Here is a 17,328-nt window from a genome sequence, read left to right as displayed (position 1 = left end):
AATCTTATTACAAATGAATGTACTTTAACAAACTTTAAATCTGAAATATTACTTTACCTTAGGCAAAGCAGAAACACTCCTTCATCTTTTTTTTTTCTTAGCCAATTCACTTCACATTTTCTTTATGGGTAATGGTACAGCTAACAGTTATTTTACTATTTTCAGGATTTTCAAGGACCACGTCAGGTTCCGAAGAAAATGGTTATTACGGAAAGTGGTGAATCAGCTGTATCACATGACGCTAAGAAACCTGGCTCTACTATTTTTTCTCCATTCTACAGCATGCCTCCTTTGTTTCCTACTGTTGGCAATAAAGATGTAAATAATATACTGGCAGACCCTGAGAACACTGTGACTTACAAGAACAGAGAGAGAAATGCCATGGATTTTTCTTCAGTTTTTTCTCCATCTTTCCAGATTAACCCAAAAGTGCTGTGTGAAGAAAAGTATTTTTGCTCTCCTATCAATTCTGGAAATAAGCTTTCAGACTTACTGACCAATGAGCCTGTGAAAAGAGATAGTTTGTCATCTCACTGTTCAGGAGTTTCACAAAACATCAGAAGCAAAGCACAGATATTAGCTCTTCTGAAGTCTGAATCATCTAGTACATGTGAGGAACTAAATTCTGAGATGACAGAGCATTTACCTCAAAAACAACCACAGGGAAGTTTAAAAATTGCTACTAAACCAAAGCACCTAATTCAACAGGAAGAGTGTGCTGAGATGAAGAGCACAGAAAATTTATACTACCAGTATCAATCAGAAAATACCATGAGAAATAAAAGCCGGTGGGCCATGTATTTATCCTCACAGAGTTCACCTATACATTCTACTGTAGATGGGAATGATACAGAAAGGAAAACCAAGGCCCAGGAAGATAATATAAATTATAATTTGAAAGACCTTTCATTACAAAAAAATACACAGTTCTTTGAAACATGTGCTGAAGAGGGGAAAAAGTATAATGTAGACAAGCCAGTCGGTAATAATGATCAATCCTGGAATCAGGAAGTAAAATTACAAATTCCTTCATTCAGTGAAAGCAGTAGCTTACAGGTTACTTGTAGCAGTGCAGAAAATGATGGTACATTGTCAGAATCTGACATTCAAGAAGATAATAAAATATCTTTTAATCAAAATGACAAGGTCTGCATTAAAGGATCAGTTCTCATTAAAGAAAATGCTCAGGAGGTAAATACATGTGGAACACCAGAAAAGGAGTATGAACAATCAGAGTCATCTCTGCCGGAACTGAAACATCTCCAAGTTGAATCTAGTAATAATTCTAGAATCTCTGATGACATTACAGACATGATTTCTGAAAGTAAAATGGATAATGAAAGTCTTAATAGTATTCATGAATCACTGAGTAATGTAACACAACCATTTTTGGAGGTAACTTTTAATCTGAACAATTTTGAGACCAGTGACACTGAGGAGGAATCACAGGAAAGCAACAAAATTTCCCAGGATTCAGAGAGTTGGGTAAAGGACATTTTGGTTAATGATGGCAATTCATGTGTTCAGAAGAGGTCTGAGAATACAAACTGTGAAGAGATTGAGGGTGAACATTTACGACTCTTAACATCTGTTAGTGGCAAACCTACAGTGACATTTCCTGTTAAAGAGACTCTGCCATCACAGTTTTGTGATAAAACTTATGTGGGTTTTGACATGGGAATTTGTAAAGCTGAAAACACTGGAAAAGAAATAGAGGAGTATAGTGACACATGGAGCAATTTTCAATCTTTCAAGTGGACTGATGCTGTACACATAGATAATAAAGAAGATTCTAATAAACCTATTCAAGAAGTCAGAAGTAACTATAATTTTGCTTTACTCCCGAATAAATCTAAAGGTATAAACATGAATTTACATATTCCTCATATTCAAAATCAGACTGCTGAAAACAGTAATCTATTTTCAGAAGATGCTGAACCTCAGCCTTTTATTTTGGGAAATGACTTAGACAAAAATGTTGAACATGTTTTACCCTCAACTTCTAGTAGTGACAACAGTGTCCAACTATTAAATACCAATCAGAATCACTCTGAATGTATTGAACTTGATAAATCAAATACCCACATTTCCAATTCTTTGTTTTACCCACTGGGAAAAAAGCATCTTATTTCCAAAGACACAGAAGCACATATATCTGAACCTGAAGATTTGGGAAAGATTAGAAGTCCACTCCCTGACCATGTTGAGGTTGAAACTGCCAGAGAAGGCAAACAATACTGGAATCCTAGAAATTCTTCAGAACTTTCTGGATTAGTAAATACCATTTCTGTTTTAAAGTCACTATCTGAACACCGTACTGCTTTAGACAGTTTGGAAATATTGAGAAAGAAAAATACTGTCTTTCAGCAAGGAACTCAACAGACGTATGAGCCAGATAGCAGTCCTGAAGGTTAGAATTGCGTGTCTATTTTGGATTGTTTTCTTTATAGCTCTTTGAGCTAGTTAATAGTTCTGGGTGCTACATTAAAGAATTACATAATGTTTAAATAGGTAATACATGTACTTAGTAAAACCAATGTTAATAGAGAATAATACCAATGAAAAGTCCCCATCCAACCACATCCCTCAGTCTACTCTTCAGAATTAGCTACAGTTTTCATCTAGGATATCCTTCCATAAACATTCTATGCATGTATAAGCATATATTGGCACATTTAAGTTAATATATGTCAAAAAATGTACATATATATGTACGTATGTGTGTGTATATGTGTATTTTTTTTTTTTTTGAGACAGTCTCCCTCTGTCACCCAGGCCGGAGTGACTCACTGCAGCCTCTGCCTCCCAAGTAGTTGGGATTACAGGCATGCACCACCATGCTTAGCTAATTACATCTATTCTTATTATTCATTTTTGGACAGGTACTAGGGAATACATTTTTTTTAAAAAGTGAGTTCATATTGATACCTCTAATTCCAATCCTATACCAGAGAGTTCTTTTCCCTCTTTCCTCTGTTCCATAATTGTGTCTGTCTTTTTTTCTTTTTAGGACAGAGTTTCACTTTTGTTACCCAGGCTAGAGTGCAATGGCACGATCTCAGCTCACTGCAACCTCCACCTCCTGGGTTCAAGCGATTCTCCTGCCTCAGTTTTAGAGATACTTCAAAGTTCTCTTTATAGGAATTAATCATTTCTCATTCCCATGAGTAATGTATGAGACTGTGTGTTTCTCCACAGCCTTGCCAATTGTGTATTGCCCAGCTTTTGAATGTTTGCCAATCTGATAGATGAACAATGGCTTTTCAGTGTATTTTTTATTTTATTTATTTATTTAATTTTAATTTTAATTTTAATTTTTATTTTTGAGACGGAGTTTCACTCTTGTCCAGGCTGAAGTTCAGTGATGTGATCTCAGCTCACTGCAAACTCTGCCTCCCAGGTTCAAGCGATTCTCCTGCCTCAGCTGGGATTACAGGTGTGTCCACCACACCTGGCTAATTGTGTATTTTTAGTAGAGATGGTTTCACCATGTTGGTCAAGCTGGTCTCGAACTCCTGACCTCAAGTGATCCACCCACATCGGTCTCCCAGAGTGCTGGCATTACAGGCATGAGCCACCACTTCTGACCTTTTCAGTGTTATTTTAAATTTGTGTTTTTACTACTACAGGTGAAATTGAGCATCTTATGTTTAAACATCGTTTGTATATATTTTTCCATGAACTATCTTTTCTGTCTACCCTTTTGTCTGGCTTTTTAATTCTTGATTTGTAGAGTTCTTTATATATTAGAGATATTAGCCCTTTATGATATATGTTGTAAATGTTTTCTTTCAGTATGTCATTGATCTTTTGACTTTCCTTATGGTACACTGGCAACAGCATTGTATTTTAAAGAATATAATAGTAAATAATATACATTTGAATGTAAATGAACAATGCACTACTTTCAAAAGGTAAAATTGAACTTTGAGTATCTCATGTGATTCCTGAGAAAAATATACATAACTTATTGTACCTACTAAAATGATTATTTGAAATGTAGTTAAGTTTGAAGATAATTGTTAGTTTGTTTTCTAAAATATTAAAAGTAAGTAGCCGGACATGGTAGCTCATGCCTGTAATCCCAGCACTTTGGGAGGTCAAGGTGGGTGGGTCACCTGAGGTCGGGAGTTCAAGACCAGTCTGGCCAACATGATGAAACCATGTCTCTACTAAAAATACAAAAAATTAGATGGGCATTGTGGCAGGCACCTGTAATCCCAGCTACTCGGGAGGCTGAGGCAGGAGAATCATTTGAACCTAGTAGGTAGAGGTTGCAGTGAGCCAAAATTGCGCCATTGCATTTCTGGGCAATGAGTGAAACTCCCATCTCTTTTTTTTTTTTTTTTTTATTATACTTTAAGTTCTAGGGTACATGTGCATAACGTGCAGGTTTGTTACATATGTATACTTGTGCCATGTTGGTGTGCTGCACCCATCAACTCGTCAGCACCCATCAATTCATCATTTATATCAGGTATAACTCCCAATGCAATCCCTCCCCCCTCCCCCCTCCCCATGATAGGCCCCAGTGTGTGATGTTCCCCTTCCCGAGTCCAAGTGATCTCATTGTTCAGTTCCCACCTATGAGTGAGAACGTGTGGTGTTTGGTTTTCTCTTCTTGTGATAGTTTGCTAAGAATGATGGTTTCCAGCTGCATCCATGTCCCTACAAAGGACGCAAACTCATCCTTTTTTATGGCTGCATAGTATTCCATGGTGTATATGTGCCACATTTTCTTAATCCAGTCTGTCACAGATGGACATTTGGGTTGATTCCAAGTCTTTGCTATTGTGAGTAGTGCCGCAATAAACATACGTGTGCATGTGTCTTTGTAGTAGAATAATTTATAATCCTTTGGGTATATACCTAGTAGTGGGATGGCTGGGTCATATGGTACATCTAGTTCTAGATCCTTGAGGAATTGCCATACAAAAAGTAAAAAAAAAATAAATAAAAAGCTTTAATGAAAAATAAATATGAGTAGATAAAGTTATATAATACCATATAAGAACATAAAGTTCTAGCGTGAAGATTTAGGGATTATAGAATTTAGTTTTGAAGGCCAGGTGGTGGCTCACGCCTATAATCCCAGCACTTTGGGAGGCTGAGGTGGGCAGATCACCAGAGGTCAGGAGTTCAAGATTAGCCTGGCCAACATGGTGAAACCCCATCTCTTTTTTTTTTTTTTTTTTGAGACGGAGTCTCGCTCTGTCGCCCGGACTGGAGTGCAGTGGCTGGATCTCAGCTCACTGCAAGCTCCGCCTCCCGGGTTTACACCATTCTCCTGCCTCAGCCTCCGGAGTAGCTGGGACTACAGGCGCCCGCCACCTCGCCCGGCTAGGTTTTTTGTATCTTTTAGTAGAGACGGGGTTTCACCGTGTTAGCCAGGATGGTCTCGATCTCCTGACCTTGTGATCCGCCCGTCTCGGCCTCCCAAAGTGCTGGGATTACAGGCTTGAGCCACCGCGCCCGGCCGTGAAACCCCATCTCTAATAAAATATATAAAAATTAGTCGGGTGTGGTGGTGGGGAACTGTAATCTTAGCTACTGGGAGGCTGAGGCAGGAGAATAGCTTGAACCTATGAGGTGGAAGTTGCAGTGAGTAGAGATTGTGTCACTGCACTTTAGCCTGGGTGACAGAGCAAGACTCCATCTCAAAAAAAAAAAAAATTACTTTGGGAAACCAACTTGTTTCTCTCATCAAGTTGGAAAGAAAATTACAGTTGATTCTGAATTTGCAATAGTTCTGTGAAGTCACTGCAAACGTAATTAGTAAACAATAAACCTTGCTCCTATGGGAAATACAGGGTTAGGGTCCTGCAAGCCTGTGGTCAGAACATTTTCATTAATTTGTGAATACATAACCTTGTTTTATGTATGTTTCTGCTTAAAGAACCTTATTTAATATATATTATTGATTCATTAACATTGAACTCATAGCCAATAGCCATGTAACTTACCTGTAAAAAACTTACCTAACACACTCATAAGGAATATCACAGTCTTGCCCTTGGGAACACTATACAGCACTATTCTTAGGGGACTTTTTTTTTTTTTTTTGACACAGAGTCTCAGTTTATTGCCTGGGCTGGAGTACAGTGGGGCGATCTTGGCTCACTGCAACCTCGGCCTCCTGGGTTCAAGCAATTCTCCCACTTCAGCTTCCCGAAGAGCTGGGACTACAGGCGTGTGCCCCCATACCCAGCTAATTTTTATTTTTTTATTAGAGATGGGGTTTCGCTATGTTGGCCAGGCTGGTTTGAACTGACCTCAGGTGATCCGCCTACCTCAGCCTCCCAAAGTGCTGGGATTATAGATGTGAGCCACGGCACCTGGCCTCTTTGGGGACATTTTAAGTAGTGAAGTTACCAATAAATAGCACAAAAATGAAAAATGTGGCACTAAACGGCCATGAAAAAGATAATTGTTTACAACATAAGCTAAAACAAGAAGCCAGAATGTTGCCTTGAGAACATGCGTTTCAGGCAATTCGTTTTTTGCTGCTTTATGTATGTCTGCAAAGACCACGAAAGTATAGCAAATACTGATTTAGGGGTTACAAATAAACTGTAGGGAGTAGGCAGAATCCATGAGTAATGATCGACTAAATTCGCTTTTTTGATATAAATATATTTCTCTAAAAAGAATTAAGTTGGTTGCTTGAGACAGTTTGAGAAGATTGAATCACTAGAGTATAACGTACTTTTATGATATTTAAAGCAAAATTAGAGAAGAATAACTTTTGCTACCAATTTAGAATGTGTGGAAGTGTTAAATTTCTAAATTTGTTGTGAGATAATTGTATATAGCTTAGAAATGTTAATTTAGAATGTTTTTCTGGAGCAAAGACAGTAAAGGAAAACAACATCAATTTTCATCCAGTGTTTTTAAAAAACTTTAGAAATGTCAAGTTCCAAAATTATTGTTTATTTTATTTTATTCTGAATTTTAGCAGGAAAATAATGAAATCATAAATAGCAATAGCCTAAAAATGAAGTTTACACTAGTTATAGCTATGATTTTTTGCCGTAATTATCACTTAAAATTAGTCTTTTTGTGATTTTAGAAGAGAGAGATGATTGAATATGTACTTTTTTAAGAAAAAAAATTCTATTTTTAAATGGATACCTGATAAGGTGGCAAAACTAGCCACCCTGCACTCCTTTCCATTCTGCAGACTTGCCAAGTTTTCTGCTGTTTTGTATTCAGCCTTTTACCCGAACACTTTTACCCTTGTCATAGCTGAATTTTTTCTTCAAGTCTCAACTTAAATGTTACTTTCCATGAGAAACTTTTCTAATTCCTGTATCAAAAATCGTTCTGTATCATATCACTGTTCAATGAGATACCCTTTTGTATCATAGTCTGAATTTGTCTGGTTTAGTTATTTGTCTTTTGTGTCTCTCTTTTTTCATGGAATTTTTTTTTGTCATCTTCACTGCTGTTTCCCTAGTGTTTGGCACACTGCACTTGGAAAATAATTGTTGAGTGAATTTTTTAGAATATAGAATTTTTTTCTTAAGCCATAGTAAAAATGGGTTTAAGATAGACTAGAAATAGCATGAAGTGCTGTTTTTCTTTTTTCTTTTGTTTGAGACATGGTCTCACTGTCACCCAGGCTGGAGTGCAGTGGCGCAACCTTAGTTCACTGGAACCTCCACCTCCCGAGTTCAAGTGATTCTCCTGCCTCAGCTTCCCGAGTAGCTGGGATTACAGTTGTGCACCACCATGTCTGGTTAATTTTTGTATTTTTAGTAAAGACAAGGTCTCACCATGTTGGCCACGCTGGTCTTGAAATCCTGGCCTCAAGTGATCTACCTGCCTTGGCCTCCTAAAGTGCTGGGATTACAGCCTTGAGCCACCATGCCTGACTCGGTTTTTCTTGTCTATGTTTGCACATAGCAACAGTATACTGGGAGTCTTGACTTTCTTGTTCCTAACAGTTGTCCAGTACTTCATTTTTAGCATTTTTAGCATAGGTTATTAACTATTGGGTTAGTATTTATTTTTTAATTAGTGTAAAAAAGGAGTACAAGGAAACATTCCTACTATTGACTTAGGAAGTAAAAAGGCTTTCATTTTAAATATTTTTAAATTTTTATCATAAAAATGTTTTAGTCTAAACAGAACAGTACAGTGAATCCTCAAATGCTACTTTCTAAATTGAACAATTAACCAAGATCGTCTGATCTTAAAATTTAAGTTATATTCCTTGCTTCAGTTTTAGGAATAAGTTAAATTTTAGAGTACTGCTATGTATAACAATGACATGATTATTTCTTTTCTCCATTACAGTGAGGAAACCATTTATTATAGTAGTTTCACCAAAGTCTCCTCATCTGCACAAGGATTCTCAACAGGTACAGGTTTTTTCTCTAAGAATATGTTCTTTTATTTTGATAAGAACTTTCTATAATTTGTAATAGAATTATAGTAATATAGTCCCAGGCTATCTTGGTTCATGACTCCTCCTGTATCTAATTTTTTCATTGCCTTCCTCAGCCAGAAGAAATACCTAACAGTTGTGTTTATTATGTAGTTAGTAGTATTAAGCAACTCAAGTATTTCCTATGTTAGCATTTTGTTTGTTAAAAAACACAGTTACATGGCTCGGCGCAGGGGCTCACGCCTGTAATCCCAGCACTTTGGGAGGCCGAGGCAGGCAGATACCTGAGGTGAGGAGTTCGAGATCAGTCTAGCCAATGTGGTGAAACCCCATCTCTACTGAAAATACAAAAATTAGCCAGGCGTGGTGGCATGTGCCTATAATCTCAGCTACTCAGGAGGTCGAGGCAGGAGAATCGCTTGAACCTGGGAGGCGGAGGTTGCAGTGAGCCAAGATCACACCATTGTACTCCAGTCTGGGCAACAAGAGTGAGACTCCATCTCAAAAAAAACAAAAACAAAACCAAAAAAACCCCACAGTTACTAATGGAATGTGTCCCTCTGTTGGGCACTATACGACTTCTCAAACCTTGGAATAGATTAGATAACACCACCTTATTTCTTGTTACACATTGATTTTCTCATGATAATTGCTTTTTATCAAAGCAGTTTCTCAGAACTCAGCTTCACAAAGGCGTGATGTCATCGAAAGAAATGTAGCAAGATCTATATAGAAACAGACCTGGAGTTAGTAGTTCATTAGGTGTCAGACAGATGTCAGGTGATACTGTTTCCCTACATGTAAAACACCTTGTGGAGCTCCTGTGAGTTCATTGTGCCACCTCAGAGTACCTTGTTGCACAGTTTGGGAACCATGGTAGTTATATAAAAAATAATAATTCTAATTAGGATGAATTGAAATTCTAGGATAAATAATCTAGATGACTGTTTCTAACTCAATGGGGATGCCATTAGCACTTCTGGAGGGTCATTTCTTTCATTATATGGCACTGGTCTTTCTACAGACTTGTTTGGAACAAAAGCAAGTAGAATGTTTCACTTGCCTCCTTTTTATTTTTGTTTTTATTTTTTTTTGAGATGGAGTCTCTCTCTTTTGCCCAGGCTGGAGTGCAGTGACACCATCTTGGCTCACTGCAGCCTCTACCTCCCAGGTTCAAGTGATTCTCCTGCCCCAGCCTCCCAAGTAGCTGGGATTACAGGTGTGCACCACCACTCCCAGCTAATTTTTGTATTTTTAGTAGAGACGGAGTTTCACCATGTTGGCCAGGCTAGTCTCCAACTGCTGACCTCAAGTGATGCACCCGCCTCAGGCTGCCAAAGTGCTGGGATTACAGGCATGAGCCACTAGGCCTGGCCTCACTTGCTTCCTTTTTATATCTTTCTTTATTTTCTATGTTACTGGTCCTTTTTTCCCCTTTTAATAATCTTGATTTTTTTCTTTTTAAATATAGGAAACAGTGAAGAGAAAAATAAAACCCTATTTCTCAGAATATTTATTAATGTTTCCAGATTTTTTTGTGTGTCCAGTTAAAAAAAATGGTTAGATTGATGTATATAAATAGTTTTATATCCTTTCCCCTTAATATCATCGTATTACCTCACATTATTAATAATTCTTCTTAAACATACCTTTTAAAAGTTATTTACCATCCATCCTATGGCTGTCTTGTGCTTTGGACAAATAGTTCTCTGTTTTGGTCATTTAAATAATTTCCAGCATTGGCCGGGCGCGGTGGCTCAAGCCTGTAATCCCAGCACTTTGGGAGGCCGAGACGGGCGGATCACAAGGTCAGGAGATCGAGACCATCCTGGCTAATACGGTAAAACCCCGTCTCTACTAAAGAATACAAAAAACTAGCCGGGCGACGAGGCGGGCGCCTGTAGTCCCAGCTACTTGGGAGGCGGAGGCAGGAGAATGGGATGAACCTGGGAGGCGGAGCTTGCAGTGAGCTGAGATCCCGCCACCGCACTCTGGCCTGGGCGACAGAGCCAGACTCCGTCTCAAAAAAGAAAAAAAAAAAAGTTTCCAGCATTTTGCTATTATAAGTAACCCTTTAAATAAATGTTTTTACACATAAATCATTGTTTGCATTTTAAGTTTTTTCCTTAGATTTGATTCCAGAAGTAGAAGTAATTATTTGGAAGGCTAGGAACAACTTTCTTTCTTGGGTTCTTGATATTTTCTTTTTATTTTTTTACTTTTTTATTTTTTTGAGATGGAGTCTCGCTGTGTCGCCCAGGCTGGAGTGCAGTGGCCGGATCTCAGCTCACTGCAAGCTCCGCCTCCCGGGTTCACGCCATTCTCCCGCCTCAGCCTCTGAGTAGCTGGGACTACAGGCGCCCGCCACCGCGCCCGGCTAGTTTTTTGTATTTTTTAGTAGAGACGGGGTTTCACCGTGTTAGCCAGGAGGCTCTCGATCTCCTGACCTCGTGATCCGCCTGCCTCGGCCTCCCAAAGTGCTGGGATTACAGGCTTGAGCCACAGCGCCCGGCCGATATTTTCTTTTCTTTGTTTTTTTTGCGACAGAGTCTTGCTCTATTGCCCAGGCTGGAATGCAGTGGTGCAATCTCGGCTCACTGCAAACTCTGCCTCCTGGGTTCAAGCGATTCTCCTGCCTTAGCCTCCTGGAAGTTGGGACTACAGGCACACGCCACCATGCGCCAGCTAATTTTTGTATTTTTAGTAGAGACGGGGTTTTGCCATGTTTGCCAGGCTGGTCTCGAACTCCTGACTTCAGGTAATCCGCCTGCCTTGGCCTCCCAAAGTGCTGGGATTACATGCATGAGCCACTGTGTCTGGCCATGACATTTTCAAATATAAAAATTGTAATGTTTTACAATTAGAATATTTATTTTACTTCATTTTTACTAGTACCCTTCCAAGCTTTTTAAATTCTTGCTAAGTGACAATACTGTTTTATCAGGATTTTACTTTTTATGTATTTATTTTTTTCTGAGACGGGTTATTGCTCTGTTGCCCAGGCTGGACTGCAGTAGCGTGATTGGCTCCTGCAGCCTTGACCTCGTGGGCTCAAGCCATTCTCCTGCCTCAGCCTCCTGAGTAGCTGGGACTACAGGTGCATGCCAGCACATAAGCAACTTTTGTATTTTTTGTAGAGATGGGGTTTCACTGTATTCCCCAGGCTAGTCTCAAACTCATGGGCTCAAGCAGTCCTCCAACCCCAGCCTCTAAAGTGTTGGGGTTAGAGGTATGAGCCACAATGCCTGGCCAGTTTTTATTTCATATTAGTGATGGTGTTCTAGTATTTCTTTTTTTTTTTCTTTGTGAGACGGAGTCTCACTGTTGTCGCCCAGACTGTAGTGCAGTGGCGCAATCTTGGCCCACTACACCCTCCTCCTCCCGGGTTCAAGCGATTCTCCTACCTCAGCCTTCTGAGTAGCTGGGATGCGCCACCACACCCAGCTAATTTTTGTGTTTTTAGTAGAGACAGGGTTTCACCATGTTGGCCAGGTTGGTCTTGAACTCCTGACCTCAGGTGATCCGCCCATCTCAGCATCCCAAAGTGCTAGGATTACAGGCGTGAGCTACCACGCCCGGCCCTAGTATTTCTTAAGTCTAACCGAAATTTATATTTTTGTTTTCTAAATTATTATTGCCTATTGGTTTATCTAAATTAATATTCTCTTCCTAAGATACTAAAAGAAGATGAAGTTGAACTAAGTGAACCACTTCAGTCTTTGCAGGTAAGTTATTTAAAATATAAATTAGCCACTAGACACGGTGGCTCACGCCTGTAATCCCAGCACTTTGGGAGGCTGAGGCGGGTGGATCATGAGGTCAGGAGATCGAGACCATCCTGGCTAACATGGTGAAACCCCGTCTCTACCAACCTACAAAAAATTTGCTGGGCGTGGTGGCAAGTACCTGTAGTCCCAGCTACTCCAAAGGCTGAGGCAGGAGAATGGCGTGAACCCGGGAGGCAGAGCTTACAGTGAGCCGATATGACACCACTGCACTCCAGCCTGGGCGACAGAGTAAGACTCTGTATCAAAAAAAAAAAAAAATTAGCCAAATTATATTTGTATATATAGGTATGGCGTGTAATTTTAAGTTTATAAATAAATATAAGTTTGTATTATATATTGTCAGTTTTTGAAATCATTTGTAGTGATATTCATTTAGTATAAATGTACTATATGATCAATATAATTTGGTTAAATAACAAATTATTTACCATGAAGTTAGTTTGCAGACTTGCAAACATTACCAAACCCATGAGTCATTGACAATTACCCCTACAGCTCTGTTCCCTAAAACAGAACAAAATAAAATGAAAACACCTGTATTATGGTTACTTGCCATTTTTCATTCTTATGTAACAATATTACACATATAAAATTATAAACAATTGGCAACTACAAAATTTAGCTTACAAATGATCACATTTTTGTCTTTTTTTCACTTGGAAAAATAAGGCTTAATTTTTTTTTTTTTTTGAGACAGAGTTTCACTCTTGTCACCCAGGCGGGAGTGCAATGGCACGATCTCAGCTCACCGCAACCTCCGCCTCCCAGGTTCAAGCAATTCTTCTCCCTCAGCCTTCTGAGTAGCTGGGATGACAGGCATGCACCACCACGCCTCACTAATTTTGTAGTTTTTTAGTAGAGATGGGGTTTCTCCATGTTGGTCAGGCTGATCTCGAACTCCCCACCTCAGGCAATCTGCCTGCCTCGGCCTCCCAAAGTGCTGGGATTATAGGCGTGAGCCACCACACCTGGCCTAGGTTTAAAATTTTTTAAGGACAGGTATCACAAAGTGTAAAGTACAGGTATCACTATCACTATTTTTTCCCTTAGAATAAGTTGCCACTTAAATATCACGTATTTTTTGAAAGTCTGTTAAAACCAGGAGCAGTGGCCTGTGCCTGTAATCCCAGTAACTTAGGAGGCTGAGGCAGGAGGATCGTTTGAGCTGAGAAGATAGAGTCCAGCCTGGACCACACAATGTGACACAGTGTGATCCCCCTCTTCTTAACAAGACAATAAAAATATGCTGTCATCCCACAGTAATGAAAAGGTCTCAATAATCTTTTGCAATAAAAATTATTTAAATCTGTTTTTAGCTTTAAAATAGGGGTACATTAGTATTTTTGTGATGGCTCTTTTTTTCTTTTTTCAGATGGGTTCTTACTCTGTCACCCAGACTAGAGTGCAGTGGCACAGTCACAGCTCACTGCAGCCTTGACCTCCAGTGCTCAAGCCATCCTCCTCCAGCCTCCCAAGTAACTGGGACCACAGGTGCACAGTACTATGGCTGGATAATTATTTTTTATTTTTTTATTTTGTAGAGATGGAGTCTGACTATATTGTTCAGGCTGGTCTCAAACTCCTGGCCTCAAGTGATCCTCCAACCTCTGCCTCCCAAAGTGCTGGGATTATAGGCATGTTCCCGGCTTATAATGGCTCTTCTTACTACAACTCTCTGAAACAACTTCTGTATGTATGTTGGTGATAGAAGGAACTTTGAAAACAGCGTGTTCTTTGAAGATACCCTTAATGCCACTTCTGCCTCATTTTTAAAAGTATAATTAACTACACATTGCAAAAGAACTATTCCAGCAGAGAAAGTAGTATGCTAATTAATTTTGAAAACTGTATATTGGAAAATTGTAATTCTGGCTTGGCACAGTGGCTCACACCAGTAATCCCAACACTTTGGGAAGCCAAGACAGGAGTATCATTTGAGGCCAGGAGTTTGAGATCAGTCTGGGCAATACAGCGAGACGCCATCTCTAAAAAAATTTTTTTAAATAAAAATAATTAGGTGGCGTGGTGGCACATGCCTGTAATCCCAGTTACTCAGGAGGTTGAAGCAGGAGGATTACTTGATCCCAGAGGTCAAGGCTGCAGTGAGCAACGATTGTGCCACTTGCAGTCCAGCCTGGGTGACAGAACAAGACCCTGTCTCTAAAAAAAGGGAAAAGAAAATTCTAATTCTGAAATATAGGTTGAATATTTTTAAGAGCTAATTGGTTGGCAGTTGTGCTTATATATAAGTGTTATTAAAGGAAAGTGACCATTTGAAGAAATATACTAGTTTACCTCTTCAGTCTATTGGGAAAGTGTTTTTTCTCTGTATTTGTTAAACATTTAAACAATTGCTTTTGTAGTTGAATTCATTTTCTTTGTCCAAGTCATATGAAAAGTTATGGTTATTTTGTATATTACTTGATGAACTAAAAATGACTTGTTGCTGTTGTCAGTATCATGTGTTTTGTGATTGCTAGGAGATGATTCATTCTTCAAATAGTCAATTGCACGTTTTTAATTTTTCTTCCTTTCATTTCTTGCTCATTTTAAAATAGATGATCTGCATTAACATAGTATTAGGTTTGACAGGTGATTTATTATGTACCTGGAATTTTTTTCTTTTTTTTTTTTTTGAGATGGAGTTTTGCTTTTGTTGGCCAGGCTGGACAATAGCATGATCTCAGCTCACCAGAATCTCCGCCTCAAGGGTTCAAGCAATTCTCCTGCCTCAGCCTCCCTAGTAGCTGGGATTACAGGCACATGCCACTACGCCTGGCTAATTTTGTATTTTTAGTAGAGACGAGATTTCTCCATGTTGGTCAGGCTGGTCTTGAACTCCCGACCTGAGGTGATCCGCCTGCCTTGACCTCCCAAAGTGCTGGGATTACAGGCATAAGCCACTGCACCCGGCTGTACCTGGCATTTTTTTCTAGTGTTCAAAGATTTAATTAAAAATTTAAAATCAGAATTTTCTAACATGCTAAGTTTTAAAATTAATTAGCATAGTGACTTACTTGCTAAAGTACTCCTTTGCCAGGGAGAGATAGCTTGTATGTGTGTGTAGAGAGAAGCAAGATAGTGATGGCAAGTGTGTTTTCACAGGGCAAACTTGTTTTGTAATTATTTTCCCATCAATATCATGAACCACCTGTGAAACTATTCTAGCTAACTAGATAACTTACTGGTATTTTATCCTAGTTCTCTTCCTTGGGAAGTAAAGAAGAGACTGCTTTTCTAGCTGTTATTCCTAAACAAATAGAGAGAAAAACCTGTGACCCTAAGGTAAAATTTGTGAAGAACATCAATTTCTTGAACCAACTATATTTTCTTTTCTTTTTTCTTTTTTTTTTTTAAAAAAACAATAACAACAACTAAACTATCAGAGTTTTCACAGGCAGAAGATTAGTAGCATAATAAATGGTTTTTCTTTTTTTTTTGAGATGGAGTCTCGCTCTGTCGCCCAGGCTGGAGTGCAGTGGCCGGATATCAGCTCACTGCAAGCTCCGCCTCCTGGGTTTATGCCATTCTCCTGCCTCAGCCTCCCCAGTAGCTGGGACTACAGGCGCCCGCCACCTCGCCCGGCTAGTTTTTTGTATTTTTTTTTGTAGAGACAGGGTTTCACCGTGTTAGCCAGGATGGTCTCGATCTCCTGACCTCATGATCTACCCATCTCGGCCTCCCAAAGTGCTGGGATTACAGGCTTGAGCCACCGCGCCCGGCCTAATAAATGGTTTTAAGAACAAGAAAAACTAATGACTCCTGATCCCTTTTTTGGTCTTGAACTTTCTCTATACTACTAATGAACCAATAATACAGTGTTTACATTATCCCTCCATACATAGGATACACTGGGGGTTGGACACAAAGTCATGTAGAGTACAATTAATGAATACTCTGTGGGGAAAAAAATGAGTATCTTTATACCCTTTAACTTACTATAGTCTATTCTACCACTTATACTTCTGAGTATATAGAAGTATATGTAACCAAGCTCTAAGTAGTGCTACCTATTCTATGTCAAAAATTAACAAAGACGACAACATAAAAATGGATGGGTTTTGTAAATAGCAGTTCTACTACTAAAACCCAATACACCTCTGGAAGAGATCTACATGGCAGCATAGAAGGCAAGGTGCCTATTTTGGCCAGGCATGGTGGCTCACACCTGTAATCCCAGTACTTTGGGGGGCCAAGGCAGGTGGATCACTTGAAGCCAGGAGTTCAAGACCAACCTGGCCAACATGGGAAAACCCCGTCTCTACTAAAAATACAAAAACTAGCCAGGTGTGATGGTACACACCTGTAGTCCCAGCTATTCTGGAGGCTGAGGCATGAGAATCACTTGAACCTGGGAGGTGGAGGTTGCAGTAAGCCAACTGCGCATTGTGCCACTGCGCTCCAGTCTGGGTGACAGAACGAAACTCTGTCTCAAAAACAAAAAAGGAAAGAAATGTACCTGTTTCCTTATGGGGAGTATACATTACCCATCAGACAAAGCAGAAGCAGAAATATATAGAATCTTTGACAGTTGAGACTCATTTTTATTACAATGTTTATTTTTAAATTCAGAAGAGTATTTTCCACCAAAGTCCTATTAAAGGGCATTTAAATTAGATTTTTCTTTCAAATGTGTAATGTACAGTTCTTCATTTTTGAATGAGTATATTCAATTATATATTACTGTCATTCTGTTAAAAATGAATTAATCCTTTATCTACATTCCTTTGACTCTCTTATCAGTCTTATTTTTCCACATTTTGGGTAGGCTTTACTTTGTATGGAGTAAAAATCCTAGAACCCCCCAGGGGGCAGCAGAGAAAGCCATCTGAAGCCTGAAAACAGACTGAGTGAAAGAACCTCTCTAAGGAACATGTCTACATTGGAATCACACTCTTAGGCCTTTGCTCTCAGAGCAGTAGGATGTCACATCTTTCTACTGAGAGGCAGAGAGTCCACCACCCATCCTGCAGTTGAGCCTGATATTTTACAAAACCCCTAAGTAAAGAGAAATGCTGTTTGCGTTCTTTCTCATTCTTCCCTGTTACTGGCTGTTTATTGATTGCTTCCTGTATACCAAGTACACTGTTAAATATAGGTGGTACCTAGATGAAGCAAAAAGTCTCTGCTCTCAAGGGGCTTACAGTACAG

At 39.3% G+C, this 17,328-nt stretch overlaps 1 protein-coding gene across 1 annotated transcript in view; it reads left to right on the top strand.

The window, feature by feature from the left end:
- Nucleotides 1-17,328, top strand: part of ZGRF1 (zinc finger GRF-type containing 1) — an 84,899-nt gene that overhangs the window by 15,805 nt on the left and 51,766 nt on the right. The window contains exons 6-9 of the mRNA XM_033215026.1: nucleotides 166-2,410; nucleotides 8,299-8,363; nucleotides 12,064-12,114; nucleotides 15,379-15,462. Coding sequence (XP_033070917.1) covers nucleotides 166-2,410; nucleotides 8,299-8,363; nucleotides 12,064-12,114; nucleotides 15,379-15,462 — 2,445 coding nt within the window. The remainder of the gene's footprint in view (nucleotides 1-165; nucleotides 2,411-8,298; nucleotides 8,364-12,063; nucleotides 12,115-15,378; nucleotides 15,463-17,328) is intronic.

The sequence above is a fragment of the Trachypithecus francoisi genome, unplaced genomic scaffold, assembly GCF_009764315.1.
Source record: "Trachypithecus francoisi isolate TF-2019V2 unplaced genomic scaffold, Tfra_2.0 Lachesis_group1, whole genome shotgun sequence".
NCBI classification, from domain to species: Eukaryota; Metazoa; Chordata; class Mammalia; order Primates; family Cercopithecidae; genus Trachypithecus; species Trachypithecus francoisi.
This window is presented reverse-complemented; position numbering and strand designations above follow the sequence as displayed.